This window comes from Camelina sativa, chromosome 13, assembly GCF_000633955.1.
Source record: "Camelina sativa cultivar DH55 chromosome 13, Cs, whole genome shotgun sequence".
In the NCBI taxonomy this organism is placed as follows: domain Eukaryota; kingdom Viridiplantae; phylum Streptophyta; class Magnoliopsida; order Brassicales; family Brassicaceae; genus Camelina; species Camelina sativa.
In genome coordinates this window covers 17,878,313-17,895,594 of record NC_025697.1, presented here as the reverse complement: position 1 = coordinate 17,895,594, position 17,282 = coordinate 17,878,313, and the positions used below count along the sequence as shown (strand labels likewise).

General features: G+C 36.5%; 6 protein-coding genes and 1 pseudogene across 7 annotated transcripts; 3 read left to right on the top strand and 4 right to left on the bottom strand.

Annotated features, from left to right (window-relative positions):
* On the top strand, nt 177-845 carry LOC104738339 (uncharacterized mitochondrial protein AtMg00310-like). The gene has a single exon (XM_019234582.1). It carries the CDS (start codon nt 177-179, stop codon nt 843-845), a length of 669 nt encoding a protein of 222 aa, XP_019090127.1.
* LOC104737008 (RNA-binding protein 7) lies at nt 3,941-5,365 on the top strand. 2 transcript variants are annotated; one of them, XM_010457107.2, is made up of 4 exons: nt 3,941-4,078; nt 4,160-4,362; nt 4,452-4,608; nt 5,050-5,365. In XM_010457107.2, the coding sequence occupies exons 1-4, from the start codon at nt 4,042-4,044 to the stop codon at nt 5,154-5,156; spliced, it is 504 nt and encodes a 167-aa protein (XP_010455409.1). In that variant the 5' UTR covers nt 3,941-4,041; the 3' UTR covers nt 5,157-5,365. The 2 variants fall into 2 exon arrangements, with proteins under 2 accessions (XP_010455409.1, XP_010455408.1); XM_010457106.2 differs by having other exon boundaries at nt 3,942-4,078; nt 4,151-4,362.
* LOC104737009 (molybdopterin synthase sulfur carrier subunit-like) lies at nt 5,294-6,211 on the bottom strand. Its single transcript, XM_019234298.1, has one exon. It carries the CDS (start codon nt 5,744-5,746, stop codon nt 5,438-5,440), a length of 309 nt encoding a protein of 102 aa, XP_019089843.1. The 5' UTR covers nt 5,747-6,211; the 3' UTR covers nt 5,294-5,437.
* On the bottom strand, nt 10,102-11,075 carry LOC104737007. The gene is made up of 3 exons (XM_010457105.2): nt 10,896-11,075; nt 10,595-10,672; nt 10,102-10,512 (listed from the first exon to the last, which is right to left on the bottom strand). Exons 1-3 carry the CDS (start codon nt 10,962-10,964, stop codon nt 10,192-10,194), a joined length of 468 nt encoding a protein of 155 aa, XP_010455407.2. The 5' UTR covers nt 10,965-11,075; the 3' UTR covers nt 10,102-10,191.
* LOC104737005 lies at nt 11,593-13,047 on the top strand. Its single transcript, XM_010457102.2, has 2 exons — nt 11,593-12,370; nt 12,724-13,047. The coding sequence occupies exons 1-2, from the start codon at nt 11,702-11,704 to the stop codon at nt 12,847-12,849; spliced, it is 795 nt and encodes a 264-aa protein (XP_010455404.1). The 5' UTR covers nt 11,593-11,701; the 3' UTR covers nt 12,850-13,047.
* LOC104737006 (elongator complex protein 6-like) lies at nt 12,987-14,781 on the bottom strand. Its single transcript, XM_010457104.2, has 5 exons — nt 14,503-14,781; nt 14,347-14,419; nt 13,640-13,848; nt 13,393-13,539; nt 12,987-13,284 (listed from the first exon to the last, which is right to left on the bottom strand). Exons 1-5 carry the CDS (start codon nt 14,737-14,739, stop codon nt 13,159-13,161), a joined length of 792 nt encoding a protein of 263 aa, XP_010455406.1. The 5' UTR covers nt 14,740-14,781; the 3' UTR covers nt 12,987-13,158.
* Nucleotides 16,781-17,282, bottom strand: LOC109128371 (annotated as a pseudogene).

Sequence of the window (17,282 nt, the reverse complement as noted above, 5' to 3'; positions counted from 1 at the left end):
TGTTCGCAGATGATAGTCTGTTTTTCTGTCGGGCCACAAAGGAGCAGTGTGAGGTTCTTCTAGGGGTTTTAAAACAGTATGAACGGGTTTCTGGCCAACGAATTAACTTTTAGAAATCGTCAGTTCAATTTGGACACACAGTGGAGACGAATTTACGTGAGGAACTTAAAGGCGTGATGGGTATTACTACTTTGGGTGGTATGAGTTCTTATCTAGGCATTCCTGAAAGCCTTGGAGGGTCAAAAACAAAAATCTTCTCCTTTGTTCAGGATAGACTGCAATCACGGGCGGGTGGATGGCCTGCTAGATTGTTGTCTAGGGGAGGGAAAGAGGTCATGATCAAATCGGTTGCCACCGCGGTCCCTACTTTTGTTATGTCTTGCTTTCGGCTCCCGAAAACGGTTACAAGGAAACTCACCAGTGCGATCTCTAATTTCTGGTGGAGTTCTTCTGGAGATTCAAGAGGGCTACACTGGATAGCTTGGGATAAGCTTTGTGATGATAAGCTGGAAGGTGGTCTGGGCTTTCGATGTCTGGATGACTTTAACACAGCGTTGTTAGCCAAACAACTATGGCGGCTGATCACAGTCCCGAACTCTTTATTTGCAAAGGTTTTAAAAGGTCGCTATTACATGCACTCTGATCCTTTGGATCCTATTAAATCTTATTCACCATCTTATGGATGGCGGAGTATGGTATTTGCTCACTCTCTGGTACACAAAGGACTCATTAAACGGGTAGGATCCGGCAATTCCATCTTAGTATGGTCTGACCCCTGGATCCCTGCCCAATCCCCGAGACCAGCATTGCGTTCGATCGCTCATCGATCCTACGCTCAGAGTTGAAACTTTCATCAACATGAGTTTATGCTCTTGGAACTTGCCTTTGCTTCCGGCCTCTTTTGCACCGGAAGATATTGGCATTATTTCTGCTTTACCTCTTGGCAATCTTAATACACCGGATAGATTGGATTGGCATTTGACAAAATCTGGCTTGTATACCGTTAAATCGGGGTATAGCGCCTTGCGTCAAAAACTAGAGACTAGCTTGACGGTCTCTAGGCCTAATATTGTTCCGCTTCAGGCCTTTGTTTGGAAGCTTCGCTGCCCACCAAAAATTTGGCACTTTTTGTGGCAAGCTCTGTCGGGATGTGTGGCAACGACTGCTAATCTGCGGCGTCGTGGTATGGGTAATGATATGGAATGTGCACGTTGTGGAGTCACGGAAGAGACAATCAATCACGCTCTCTTCCTTTGCCCCCGACATGGCAGGTGTGGGCTTTATCCTCCTTTCCGACATCGTCGGGTGGCTTTCCTTCAGAATCTATCTATGCAAACATGGAGACATTATTTTGGAGATCTCAGCAAATCCCTTCGGTGGAAATTTTTCCGTGGATTAATCGATCTACACATACCTCGTGATAAAGAAACTGATAAACCTAAAGGCTTTGCCTTTGCTGAGTACGAGACTGAAGAAATCGCTGATTACGCTGTTAAGCTTTTCTCTGGACTTGTTTCTCTCTACAGTAGAACTCTCAAGTTTGTTGTGAGTCCTTTGTTCTCTCCTCTCTGTCTTTTTTAAATCTTTTTGCAAAATAGATTCTTGATTTTGGTTTTGTGGTTTGTGGTTTGGTGGAATTAGATATCTGGACAGGATAAGTTGCAGGTGAACTCCGGTAATAGAATGAGACCTCAGCCTTTGGCTTTCGAGTATTCAGATAGAGCTGCTTATCATTCAGAGAGGTTTTCGTCGCAATTGATCTCTCCGCCTTCACCTCTGCCTTTGGATTACACACAAGGTTTTGTTTCTATGGTTTGACTTATTCTTGTCCCTGCTTGATTCATGGAACAGATAGAAAGATTGATAGCTTTCGTTTTGAAGCATTGACACAAGTTAGGCAGAGTATAGATACATGGTTTTCTCAATGTATATGATTAGTTTGGCTGGTGAGTTATAAGAATTTAGCTGGTTCTTTGCCAAATTTAACACGGATGATCCGACAATTCCATCTTAGTATGGTCTGACCCCTGGATCCCTGCCCAATCCTCGAGACCAGCATTGCGTTCGATCGCTCATCGATCCTACGCTCAGAGTTGAAACTTTCATCGACATGAGTTTATGCTCTTGGAACTTGCCTTTGCTTTCGGCCTCTTTTGCACCGGAAGACATTGGCATTATTTCTGCTTTACCTCTTGGCAATCTTAATACACCGGATAGATTTGGTTGGCATTTGACAAAATCTGGCTTGTATACCGTTAAATCGGGGTATAGCGCCTTGCGTCAAAAACTAGAGACTAGCTTGACGGTCTCTAGGCCTAATATTGTTCCGCTTCAGGCCTTTGTTTGGAAGCTTCGCTGCCCACCAAAAATTCAGCACTTTTTGTGGCAAGCTCTGTCGGGATGTGTGGCAACGACTGCTAATCTGCGGCGTCGTGGTATGGGTAATGATATGGAATGTGCACGTTGTGGAGTCACAGAAGAGACAATCAATCACGCTCTCTTCCTTTGCCCCCGGCATGGCAGGTGTGGGCTTTATCCTCCTTTCCGACATCGTCGGGTGGCTTTCCTTCAGAATCTATCTATGCAAACATGGATACATTATTTTGGAGATCTCAGCAAGTCCCTTCGGTGGAAATTTTTCCGTGGATTATTTGGTACATTTGGAAAGCTAGAAATGATAAAGTTTTCAGTAATTTAGACTCCAATCCTTTAGCCGTTTTAAAAATAGCGGAAGAGGAGGTCATGCTTTGGTTTTTGGCTCAGGAGGACCATCTAGGATCCTCCGCCCAGGGAGGCCCTCGGCCGATCCTTGGTGCTACGGTTAATAACTTGGCCGCAAGCAGCAGAAACAGCTACCGCTACTTTGTGGATGGATCTTGGAAGGATATTGATCAGTTTTCTGGTAGAGGATCGCACTGCATTTCTCCTGAGGGGGAATTCCCCACTATGGGTGCATCAAATTCTCGCCGGAGCTTATCTCCCCTCCATGCCATAGTGGAAGCCCTCATCTGGGCTATGCGATGTATGATTGGAGCGGACAATGAAAACGTAATGTTTCTCACGAATTTTTCTGATTTGGTGAAGATGGTGTCTTCGCCAGCGGAGTGGCCTGCCTTCAACACGTATATGGATGTTATTGAAGAAGACAAGGAGGAGTTATTATCCTTCTCCATAGCCCTAATCCCTAGATCACAGAACGATAGTGCGGACAAACTGGCACGACGAGCTAGAAAGGAGTCGCACCAAATTATCTATGTGAACGGTTTTCCTTCTATTGGCTCGTTTGAGCTGATTTTGTACTTTGTTGTTAAAAAAAAAGTGTTTTTTTTTAGTTAAAAATAAACCATAATTAAAACATTATCACATGAAATAATGTATATAACTAAAAGAAAAATAAAAGAGTAATACCATAAAAAAGAACTAAAACAAGTTTTGTGGATAATTATAGCACACATTTCATAAATTTAAAAAAAATAGCATTACTTAACACATTAAAATATTTAAAATTCTTTTTCATAATTTTATTTTTTAGGTTTGGGTTCTCAATTTCACATTTAGAGTATAGTTTTGAGGAGTATGATTTAATATTTTGAATTTAGGATTTAATTCTAAAAGATTAATTTATATTATTTTTGAAATTTTAGAGATGTTGTGCTAAGTTTGGAAAAAAACTTATTTTAGTGCTATGCTAAAAAACATGATGTATAATGAATGTATCTCAAGAGTTGTTATTGATTACCCTATATCGTTTAGGTTTCTAGATTGTATTTTGATCAGGATTTATACTTCTCAAGGATGAGCTAAAAAAAATCAAACATTAAACTTTTATCACATAAATAATGTATATAACTAATAAATAAATTTAAAAAAAAAACTTTAAAAAAAAATATATATACGTGAAAATTACATTTTCAACCCTCTCGAAACTTCTTCTTCTCCTTCTCCTCCTCCTCAATTTCAATTACACACATTCATCCATCTTCTTCTTCCTAAAGCTTTTTTTAGGGTTTCCATTGTTCCCGATTAACAAATTCAGCTTCAATGTCTGGAGGAAATTCCAATTGCACCGTCTACATAGGTAAATTGTCTCTTCCAAACATCTCCAATTTTTTTTTTTTATCTGACTGTTAAAACAAACTTTGAAAATCAGGGAACGTAGATGAGAGAGTAAGCGATAGGGTTTTGTATGATATCATGATTCAAGCTGGTAGAGTAATCGATCTACACATACCTCGTGATAAAGAAACTGATAAACCTAAAGGCTTTGCCTTTGCTGAGTTCGAGACTGAAGAAATCGCTGATTACGCTGTTAAGCTTTTCTCTGGACTTGTTTCTCTCTACAGTAGAACTCTCAAGTTTGCTGTGAGTCCTTTGTTCTCTCCTCTCTGTCTTTTTTAAATCTTTTTGCAAAATAGATTCTTGATTTTGGTTTTGTGGTTTGGTGGAATTAGATATCTGGACAGGATAAGTTGCAGGTGAACTCCGGTAATAGAATGAGACCTCAGCCTTTGGCTTTCGAGTATTCAGATAGAGCTGCTTATCATTCAGAGAGGTTTTCGTCGCAATTGATCTCTCCGCCTTCACCTCTGCCTTTGGATTACACACAAGGTTTTGTTTCTTTGGTTTGACTTATTATTGTCCCTTCTTGATTCATGGAACAGATAGAAAGATCGATAGCTTTCGTTTTGAAGCATTGACACAAGTTAGGCAGAGTATAGATACATGGTTTTATCAATGTATATGATTAGTTTGGCTGGTGAGTTATAAGAATTTAGCTGGTTCTTTGCCAAATTCAACACGGATGAGTAAATTAAGAACCTTCTGCTCAATCTATCTGTCTTTCTAAGCATAAGACTTGGTCTGTTGCTTAAGCTAATGGCTATCACTAGTTTAGCTGCTAGAGTTATGAGATATTAAGCTGCTTCGTTGTCGAATTCAACACAGATTACAATATCAAGAACCTTTAGTTCATTCTAAATTTGTGTTTTGGAGTATGAGAGAGTTAATGTACTTTGTTCTGTGTTTTTTTGTTTTTGTGCATTTTTGCAGAGCCACCTCCACCAGGAGTATCAAATGGAGCAAGTTTGGAGTATAGTAGAAGAGTTCTTGGTTCAGCACTAGATAGTATCAACCATTCAAGACCACGTCGCTACTGAAACAGTGATAACACTCTCCTTTCTCTTTGTTAGAATGATTGTATGATAATCAATATTGAGATGAAGAAGAAGAAGAAGTTGTGATTGTAATGATCTACGGAATGAGAAAAGACAACAAACTGGAAGATTTGTAGAAGTGATGTAAACCTTTCTTTTATTATAAGACAGATATTTCTGTTGTTGTTTTATGACAAAAAGTACCTTTAACTTTTACATGTTTGATTACTAATGCCAATGAAAAGTACAAACACAAATGAAGGGACTTTAGTAGTAGTGATGCATTAGCCGCCACTAATTGGAGGTATGATGGCTAACTCATCTCTGTGTTGAACAATGGCGGAACCGGTTGTATATTCCTCATTCAACGCAAGAACCACACAGCTACGTACCTCTTCCAAGCTTGGGAACTTGAGAACCAACTCGTCCATGCATTTCTGTGTTGTACTACCTGATGGCATCTTCAGTGTTAAATCAGGCACGCCTGTGAGCTCGCGTGCTCTGGCGAATAACAACACTTTGATCTCCACTGTTGAAGTGTCATCACCTTCAATCTTTGTGAGCTCTTTGATCACTTGTTCTGTAGCGTCCATGGCCAAAAAATACAAAACTGGAAGCACCTGAAAACCACAAGGGTCCACTCTTAGAAACCAAAAAAAAAGAAAAAAGTAGAGAGTCTCCAACTGTGAATTCTTTTAGTCTTGAGTCCTGAGTTTGACAATGTATAAAGAGATTCTCAGAGCTATATAATGCTGAAGACTCGAACTGAGACTTTGCTTTGTAAAAGAAACACAAAGACACATGCCCTTAAGACTGAAAGTGATCTAAGACATGCCTATTTAAACCCTACATAAAATTTCAAACAATATTACAGACGAACAAAAACATGGAAGCAAAGTCCACTCTGATCAAAGAGAGTATGAAGATCAATCACGACCACAAGATTAAACCCACTCAAAATTTTCTTATATTGACCCCAATTTTTTTTTTTTTCCCCACAACCGAACAGAACCCAGAAGTCCAAATCCGATGTAAAAGGAGAAAAAAACAATAAGCCATTTTCAAACGAACCTCGAATTATCAAAAGCTTTTCGGAAAAGAGAGAGAGACACAGGTGACGAGAAGGAGAAGACACGAGTCCCTAATCTTCTCTGTTTGGCATCATCCCACTTCACGCTTTCTCTCAGTTTTGTTCGCTTAGTCGTCTCTCTCTCTCTCTCTCTCTGGATGTAGCTGTCGCTAAACACGGTGCAGATGCGATGCAGAGAGATAAATAGGCTCAACATTTTCTAAAAGGCCCATTTCATTAATTGCCTAATCCTCGAACCGAATCAATCCGGTTATTTCGGGTTTTCAGTTACTATTTAGTAGACACTGGTCCAAATTAACCGAACAAAAAAACATTTCGGATTTTGATTTATTTCGGTTAATGAAATTCTACCAAATTCAATCGACTTTTTGGGTTTCTCCAGCTAAAATGGGTTTAAAACAAGTTTAATCGGATAAAATTAGCAAATTCGGTTCAGGTTAAAATTAACAAATTAGCAAATTTTAAACCGACATAATTCAAAATCTTTCCAAATTAAACCGATTGCTAAACAGATTTTGAACCAAAAACCAAACAACTCGGTTTGGTTTTGTACGGACAAATTGGTTTGGACCAAAACAATATGGCTCTAGTCCCTAGTCATATACAAATTTTATTCTTCACCCATGATGTTTAGATTATGTCTCAACTGAATCAGTGATAACCTGAACTACCTTCGATGGACGATACTCGGGTTCATCCTCCCTTTCACTCACCTCTTTTATATTAGTCAATCGAATGATATCATATCATATTAAAATAAGGTAAATGAATAATGTCATATCATATTAAAATAAAGTAAATGAATAATTTAATTATTTAATTAAATTTAAACTAAGACATAAACTCATTTAGTTGTAAAATCTAAACGATAGTTTTTTTTTTTTTTGTGAAGAACTATAGTTCTTGTTGTTAAAAAAAAAACTGTAATTCTTCTTTATAAAACCCAAATCAACAATAACTCCATTTAATTGTAAAATCTAAACATAATTTGTCATTTGTAGATTTAAACCGATATACAATCTCGTTTAATTGTAGAAACCAAACTATATTCTTTTTTTATAAATTCAAACCAATTTATAATTTCGTTTAATTATTAAATCTAAATTCTAATATTTGTTGATAAATCCAAACTGACATATAATCTCGTTTAATTGTAAAAACCAAACTATATTCTTTTTTTATAAACTCAAACCAACATATAATTTCGTCTAATGATAAGATCTAAATTCTAATCTTTGTAGATAAATCCAAACGAACATATAATCTCGTTTAATTGTAAAATCTAAATTTTAACCCAAACTGACATATCACATCGTTTAATTGTAAAATATAAACTCAAACCAACTTATAACCTTGTGAAATCAAAACTCAATAATCTATTTTTAGTTTTTAAAAAAATAGAATTTTTTTTTATATCTTTTTTGGTGGCATGATCCGGTTGGTTGAAAAAAAATAAGTGAACCCAAGTATTTCCTAAGTATTTTTCATGGTGGGGTAATTCTTAGAGCCGACTGCTACAATTTACTCATTGTCTCTTTGTCTCCATGGTTTTAAGAAATTTGGCTTATTTCGCCGGTCTCAACAAGAAATTACTATAGGAACAGTTTAGGACTTGAACTATCTCGTTCCATATAAAGCAATGGTCTATACAAAACTTTTGATCAAACACGAGAACTATCCACCGAACAAAAAACTCTACCTTGCCACTTGAATACAACAATGCGTAAGCAACGTATACTACAATAAATAATAGCAGAATGGTTTATAGTTACCATGCGAACTATTTCAACCTCTAAATTTTCGATTTTGATGATATGGTTGGTCTTCATTATAAGGGTGTCTTATCTTTGGTGGAATGTGGATACAAGTGGCAAGTGGCAACCTCTATGGAATCCTACATTACATGTACCACGGAAAGAATAGTACCTGCTGCCCCTTAAGCACTCACCTTTGCAAGCAAAGTAGACAAAGAGTGGACGAGAAAACCGACGCCTCCGAAGTTTGTGTGGCTTAGCCGGATCAGACAAACGGCATTTGGGGTTTATATAAGAATGACGCGGTGGTGGTTTCATATCATTATTCATACGCATAAAGAAATATGAGAGTATATGTAATGTAGGTAAGATGTTTTAAGTAGAAAATCTCAAAGGATGAATAAGAAAATAAGAGACTCACTGAGATGAAATGCTTTCTTAATCAGCCCGGACTGAGCTTATTGTATTTAGTATTTACTATCGGAACTCGTTGCAAGTTGCAACATTAATTGCTTCTAATCCTAAATCAACGTTTCTAAAGTCTGCTAGTCCACCTGTAGCCAAGACAAAATTAGTTCCAGCTATATATTTTACGACCAACAACTTGTTTATTTACGACCAATTTAACCTACTGACACTTTCTAATGGTTAGCTACACGTCGTTTACGTATTCAGTCTCCTAAATTACAAAGTCTTCTTTTTTTATAAGTCAGCTTCGTTCAAGTTTTTGTGTGTTTAATTAGTGCATTTATTCAGAGAAAATTAGTTCAATATGATCAACAGCTTGTTATTCATGTGAACCCTATGATACGAAGAACAAAGCAATTCCAAACTATTAGAACTTCATGATCGGTGAGTAGAACTTGTTCCAATAGCATCAACACCCAGAGGCGCAACATCAGAATAGCTTGGTTTCTCTGGCTTTCATTGTTCCGGTCCTAAGCTAAAACAGACAATACATCCGACTGACCCGACCAAGAGACGCGAAGCAAAACCATCATGAACAGAGGCTTCTCCGAACTAATCCCGCAATATCCAGAATGCTAATCACATAATAGCATAGCTTCACCTCAGGGTGCATTTCCGGATTGGCCACGTCGCATCTGCCTTGTTGTCTTGCTTCTTAGTCGGAATGAAATCATTCGGATGAGCCTAATGAAATCAGATCTACAAAGATAACCATGTGTCTAGGAGAGGTGAGAGAAAAGAAAAAAAAACTCAGAAGAAGATAGTTAGACCATCGTTAGTGGAGCAACCCTCCATAGTTACTCTCATATTAATTAATTATATAATTAATACTAAACTAAGTAAAGTAACCTTAAGAGAAACTTAAGCAAAATCACCCTATTAATAGAGAACTCAAAAGAAGGTTGCTCAAGCATTTAAATAATAATTTTTTAATTTGTGTTTATTAATTATCAAACTTTAATTATACAAAATGACAAGACAATTATTTATGTTTTTTATATTACATAAAATAGAAAACAATTAAATTTTACAAACTTAAGAATATTAAACATATTTTACAAAATTCGAAATAGTAAAAACATTTTATAATATTCAAAATATTAAACATATTAAACAGAATTTGAAATAAGATTTATTGTGCGGTTGCACCAAAGTTTTGCCAGATATGCTCAATCAAGTCTTTTTCCAAAAGATCATGCATTTGTGTATCATGAACCTCATTTCGAATGCCCATCATATTATGTAGATTTGTTGGCATATCTGTAGAATATGATAAATCGACATGAGAACTTCCACTTCCTTCTCCGTGATGGAATTCCGTTGGATAGTAGAAATTGTAGTCATGTCGTTCGTCTTCCACTATCATGTTATGCTTTGATCAGCTTTGGTTTCGCTTACTTCTGTTTTAGGAAGGTGGCGAAGATAAGATTTGGTTGTATGTGTTGATCGGCTTTGGTTTCGCTTACTTCTGTTTCTGGAGGTTTCAGATGAAGAATCTCATCACAAACATGGACAAAAAGATCACCTAGCTAGTCATGTTTCTACTCTTTATCTTTTGTCATCATCTTCACTTTTTTTATATTAACACGTTTTGTAATAATAGGAAACCTATAGCACAGAACAGCATGTAGTGTCATTTACTCAATTGGGTGTTGGAATGAAAAGCTTTTGATTCTCACACATTGTGTCTCTATGAGTAAACAAAAGAGAGAGTGAGGGAGATAGCTTATTGAAACATGTTTGCCTCCACCACAAGAGGAGGAGGAAGTAGAGGAAATACTTCTTCTTTCTCTAACTCTTTCTCTATCTTTTGGTTTTCTGACTTGTTGGGCGGCTCTGACTCTTTCGCCTTCGCCATCAGCTTCTCCATTGCTTTTTTCCTGTTCTCCTTTCTCCCTACTCGAGCTTCTGCGGCTTCACCATGGAGAATGTTGATCCCTCCAAGGAATCCAGTCGTGAGATACAACATGGTGTTTCTTCTTGAAATATCTTTGGAATCAAGGACTTGAAGCTTCTTGGGTTCCTTTATGTTTGCTTCAAGTAAAGGCTGTCAAAGAAAATGCAATATAGACTGACCTCAGAGCTCTGCACAAACTAACAAAAACTGATGCTTGAAAATGCAAACTTACACTAATACCAATCTTCTTCTTTCTTCTATTGACCATGAGAATACAGCAGAAGCAATCATCAACATATGAAAAGAATGCCTTTTGTTGCCCAAAATTCACATGACACAAACCAATCAACAAAACTAGTTGGAAGCATATAACAACTAAATTCGATCTGAACCTCAAAACAGTTGGATCAAACATTCTCTAATAGCTCAACCTGAAACCCAACGGCCTCAGATTCATTCTCACATAGACAGAGCACAACAAATCTCTCCGGGAAAAGAAAACTAATTTGATCTTTGAAAGCTGTTGTACGAACCTGATGAGAACCTACGCTGGTGGCTAAAATCACCCGGAGACGGGAAAATTTAGGTGATTCTCCATTCATTGGAGAAAATGAGATCAAAACAGGCTTCCAGATAGAGTACGATCTCGCCAACGCATGTTTTATCTCCAAAGGAAGGGAGAGAGAAGAGATAGAAACAGTCGGCAATAAAGGGAAAAAGAAATAAGAGAAAAAAAAATTCTATTTTATATTTCTGAATCCACCATTCAGGAGACGCCATGTAGCGTTCTCTTAGGGTTGCTCGGAATGCTTCCGAAAGAACCGATTCTCAGTCTCATAGACTCATATATAGACTCATATATGAGGTTTTATTAATATTTTGGAGCTCAAACCCAACTCCTTAGCAATAATGCTCTTAATGCCTTAATGGTTTTTCTTTTTTTTTTTATCAAAAAGTTAATGGTTAATACTTTGTATTTCACTTTCACAGTTTAATTAATTTTTATTTTTTAAATACCTAGATGTTACAGAAAAAAAAAAGACTTGTATTATTTGATGGAGCTTGTGAATTTGTGTTGAATTGTCCATGTATGCTTTTACAATTTGGTTATATTAATTATCCATTTGAATCAAATTAAAATGTGGTACAATAGTTAAAATCACTGTACCATTTTGGTTACACATGATAGCGTGCCGCGAATCTAGTTGAGAGGTGACACGTAGCCAATTAGTAATCGGCAGTAATCACTCTGGTCCAGCAGCAAGAGATAAATAAAAGAACCTTGGGGTGGGCTAATTGGGATCATCAACAGCAAATTTTAGGGCTTTCGTTAGGGTTCATGGAGGTGGAGGAGTTGTTTGATTGGGAGCTGCTTCATGGCTCTGACACGGAACCAACTGATTCTATCACGTCAGAGAAGAAACTGGAGAGTTCAAGTGTAATCGGCGTTGGTAAGATCCTCTCTGATCATTTCTCTGTTGATACGATCCATTACGGTGTTTTGGAACCTCCTGATTCTTTCCGGGTCAATTACGGGTCGGATCCTCTGAATCAGGAAGAGGAGATTTGGGGTGATAGTGAGGTCAGGGTATGTGTTTTTGAAGCTCTTGATGAGAAGCACCTCAAGAGTGAGGCTGCTGCTGATGGAACTGGTGTTGAAGAGCCTATTGAGGATTCGAGCAAGTCTTGGTCTGAATCTGATTCAGGGGGTGATGAATTGGTTTCTCGGATTGTGAATGGTGAAGATGAGATTGTTTCTCATAGTAGAGTTGTATCTACTGTAGAAGTTGGGGATGTGAGATCTGGTGATGAGTGTGATAGTAGAGAGACAGTGTGGTGGAAGGTGCCATTTTTGCTTCTCAAGTACTCTGCATCTAGGGTTGATCCAGTTTGGTCTGTTTCTTTGGCTGCAGCAGTGATTGGTTTTGTTCTATTGGGACGGCGGAGGTTGTATGATACGAAAAAGAACCCTCAAAGGTTCAACCTTAAAGTTACAATTGATGATAAGGTACACTATATTCAACTTTCAGCCTTGTGTTATCATTTTGCTTGAAGTTGGTAAGCTAGTCTACAATGATTCGTTTTGAGGATGAATCTCTCCTCTATTATGTTGCGTTGATGCTATTGGTCTGACTTGATCTCTAGCATTTAAGTTTGAGTTTGGTTTGATAATTGTCATGTCCTGGCTTATATATTTTGTAGTTAACTTGTTCTTGTAATTTGTCTGAATGAAGAACAAAAAATGCTTGGGGCATCACCCGTAGAAAGTGATGAGATTTGATATTTTCCTTCAGCTGTTATTCGTTTGGTGGTGTTTTCTTGTATCACTATCACATCTTGTGTTGTTTATGATCTATGCAGAAGGCGTCGCAGGTGATGAGTCAGGCAGCCCGACTCAATCAAGTGTTCACAGAGGTAAGAAGGGTTCCTGTGATCCGCCCTGCTCTGCCATCTCCTGGTGCGTGGCCAGTTTTGAGCCTTAGATGAGAAGGCGATCATACAACGTATCATCTTATGTACCAACAGAACAGAAGCACATGTTTTTGTGTCGTTCATATGCATAGTAGTTTACAATATTATCTATCACTTTTGTAAGTCTTGGGTCTGTCATGGGAGACGAGTGATCAGTATAGCATTTGTGTCTCAAAGTGTTCGACTCGTAAAGTAAGAAACTGATAACCAGAAGACACCTTGGAAGAAATGTGAGCAGAGTACAGAATCTTTAAACCTAAGAGCAATAGCTTCCTCAGGAAAACAAAACAAAATTTCTAGATGCAACCAGGATAGAAGTAATCATCAGCTTCTGCAGCCAGGATAAAAATAATCGATACCATTCTCCTTGATCCTAAATTGAAAATTCTGCAACTTGTTCCTCGAGCTTCCTCGTCCTGAATTGCTTATGCCCTTGTTCAAAACAGTCAACTGCATATGCAAAATAAGATGACAAAAATCATTTAAACACCAAGAAAATATCAAACAAAAGCTTCAATTAATGATTTTGAGGAAAAAGAGTATTGTGATTACACTTACTTGGCCATGTACATCATTAGCTAAACCAGAGGCTAAAGGCCCTGCCTTTATCACAACATCTGCAAGACACACCATCTGTAGCAAAAACGCAGGTCTCTCCATACTCGCGTATATATCTTCATGATTGAGAATGACCAATGAACAATTCTGTCTTCAGAGAAATATAAAGATTGCCCGTTAAAAGACTCAAAAAGAAGAAAAAACCTATAATGTACTTCACAAATGGGTTACAGCCTCTCTGACTTACGCTTTCAGAACTTAAGGTGTGGCAATAGTGCAGGAAGTCCAAGACGTGATCTGAATTGCTGCCGGTAGTAGCAATTTCCAGGAGAGACATATCATCCACCATAACGGTTATGTTACCACTTGCTACACTCTGTAGCTTTCGAACGGTTTCTTGTATCTCCCGAAATAGTTTTGCAACTGCACTCACATTGTCTTCCACTTTATCACCATCTGTTAAAAAGATTTCAGTAAAAGAAAAGTGTATTCAGCTCTGAAAAAATAGAGTTATGGTCGATAACAACACAAAAACAAAACAATGAAACGTCCACTACAAGTCGATGAAATCAAATTCGTGTGATAACAAAAGTAAAAATCTTGAGGTAGAATCTAAGCTAACCCCACCAAAACTCATCAATCATCATTGTGTTCACAATACAATCCACTGGTTCAGAATCTGAATTCACAGAGAAGAGAGACAACTGCTACTCTATTTCTTTAAATCGTTTGCTTTCAAAGAAGAAGCGCTGATGAAATAATGAAGATCACCAAAATGAACCCAAAAGTTAGGAGATTTGTTCTAGAGCTCCCCTAATTTCCAAGGCCAATACACTTTTAAGTATGCTTTATCAAAGACTAACTAACTTGTTAACTAAGCTGATGTGAAATTAAGCCATTAGCTATACTCTATTTCTCTTATCAAATCTACTGTGTTTACCTGAAAAGTCTCACCTGAGCACTTAACCATCAGCATGTCAAAGAACACCAATCGATTATTCGTCTTGTGGGTAGCTAAATTACATCCCTGTTACAATGGCACAACACTGAGAAAAGCAATGTATGTAAAAAATTGAGACAAAAAAAGTATAAAAAGATTGAAACTTTTACCAGTTTACGCAAGATTCGATCATAATGAGAGAAAGGGCGAGCAAAAGCGAGAAAGATTAGGGCGTCAGAGGAATTAGGGGAGAGAACACGTTTCATCAACTGGTGAAGCACGAACGAGCCACTCGTCTCTACACAGTCTTCGATTAGTACTACTTTCCCATTTAGTGGCGATTGATTGGCTAGCTGCTGCTCATCAAACCCTAAGGCTAAGTCGAGGAGATTTACAGAACGATCCATGGAGAGAATTGGACGGAGAAGAGTGTGACAAAGGAGAAATTTTTAGGTTTTTGCTGAAAGAGAGAAGAAAGAAAATATAACAATAAAGACCTCAAGTTTGATCGAAATTATATTCTATACGCGGGAGAATGGTTTGTTTATTTTAAACCCTTAGACTTTCGATTCTTTATAAATTAATACCCTAAATGACCAATATTTTTAAGGAGAAAATGTCATTTAAACTAAGAATTTTCAAATTTTGGTCATTTAAACTATGAATTTTGTTGTAGGCTTAAAACATCAACTTTTGTTGATTAGTTTTTTTAAACATGAAATTTTGTTAATCAAGCCAAAAAATACATGACGTTAAATCTGATAATTGACCTACTAACATATATTGCTATGCCGTTAATCATTCCGTTACTGACAAAACGACGTCATTTTAATGGAAGTTTTAATTCGAAAAAATGTCATTTAAACCATAAAGTTTCAAATATAGGCCATTTAAACTATGAACTTGTAAATGTATGTAATTTAAACCATGAACTTTCAAATTTCTGTTATTTAAACCAGAAATTTAAATAACCAAAATTTGTAAATGATCCATCATGGTTTGATTGGTGAAAAACTGTTTAAAGGGCAGATTTCATCATGATTTAAATGACCAAATTTTGAAAGTTCATGGTTTAAATGACATATTCGTTGGTCTATCTGTAGAAAACGATAAATCAACATGAGAAATTTTTTTTCTCCCTCATAAAACTCTAATACATGCTCTCATTATCTTACCTATTTTTTCTTTGTCCCAAAAATATGCAGAATTCTTGACGAAGAAGAAAGATGTTTTTTTATCTCTATTATATTCTTCTGTGTAATTTGAAGCTTAAAGAAAAAAAAATTCCAAGAAGGAGAAGGTAAAGAAGAAAGATGTTTTTTTTTATAATGCTAACGATACAAGTATAATTTAGTTTAAATACTTATGTTTTATTACTCGCCTACAACTTTATTTAATCATGATAAGTGCTAAACTTATTTACTTATATCTCCTTTAAAACAAAAACAAAAAAAGTAGTGTATAAATATTGACGGCGGAGAAAATGTAAAATATTATGAGAATATATTTATCGTATAATATAAACTATTAACATGTTCATTATTTATTCCTAAGTTTTCTAAGATGATAATTGTTGTCCACCTAATAATTAAATAAATGATTTACCGTATAATAGAGATGAAACTGAGATGTGTTTTTTTTAATAATGTTTGTGGCTGTGTTACACTATATATAGGGTGTGAATGGTAACAACAAATTTGGTTGTGTGGGACAAATGATTTGATAGTGCGGTACGGTTGAACTGAGGTACGTGCGGGACAAAAGTATTTGTGGGACAAGTGCGGTTAATGCAAAATATGCAGTACAAACAGGATCCAAATGGTGACAGCGTAATTGACCGTGCGGGACAAGCGGTTTTACAGTGCGGAATGGTTCAACTGCGGTATTTGCAAGGAAAAAATATTTGTGGAACAACTGCGGTTTATGCATAATAAGCGGGACAAAATAATGTTTGATTGGTGAAAAACTGTTTAAATGGCAGATTTCATATTATTTTACTAATTTTATTGTATATATATTTTAATAAATATACATTTTTATATATTTTTGAAGCTTAAATATCTAAATAGTTCAAAAATAAAGTTCAAATTTTTAACATATAAAATCTTTCATCTCGATTCAAGATTTCAATCATAAAACTTACAACACATTAAAAGATTGATTATCGAGTACTTTGATTTTCCGATAACATATTTGCAATATTGTCTCTTATTTGCGTCATATGTTCTCCATCTGCTATTTCTGTTGCATCTATATCACCTATATCATGCTCAAAAATTATGTTGTTTGACTTCTTTGTAAACTCTTATCCTCCGGTTTGGGCAACCAATCTTGGAGTTATTTTCTAGTTTAACGTTAGGTTGAAAAAAAAAAATTATGTTGTTTATATTTGTCTCAGTCATTACATCTGTGAAATCTGCATTAGAAAATTTTGAAATTCTGATGAAATTATGTAATCCCACTGTAGCCATAACCACTTTTTTTTTTAACGTGAACATTATATCTTCGAAAATCAGAAAGAATCCTCCATTTTTTCTTCCAAACTCCAAAAGTTATCTCGATAACAGATCGTAAAGATACATGACATTGGTTGAATAATTCATGTTTATTCCTGAGAGGGGGACCAAAATAGAATTGAGACATATGATATCTCACAACACGATTTCGCGATGATCTATAAGGAGCGAGAAATCCTTGTTTATTTGGATATCTAGAATCAACGAGATAATACTTCTCTAATATGAGGCAAAGGAAATCCAAAATCACTTTGTTGGGTCATTTGCAAAACAGCTGTATTATGGCATGAACCTGGTGCTCCATTCCAAATATATGTGAATAACATATTCAAATCACATATTTCCATGATGTTCAATGATGCATTATCGTGTCGATTCCAATGCATTTGTTGCAACTCAGGCTTTACTTTGACGCACACATGAGTCCCATCCAT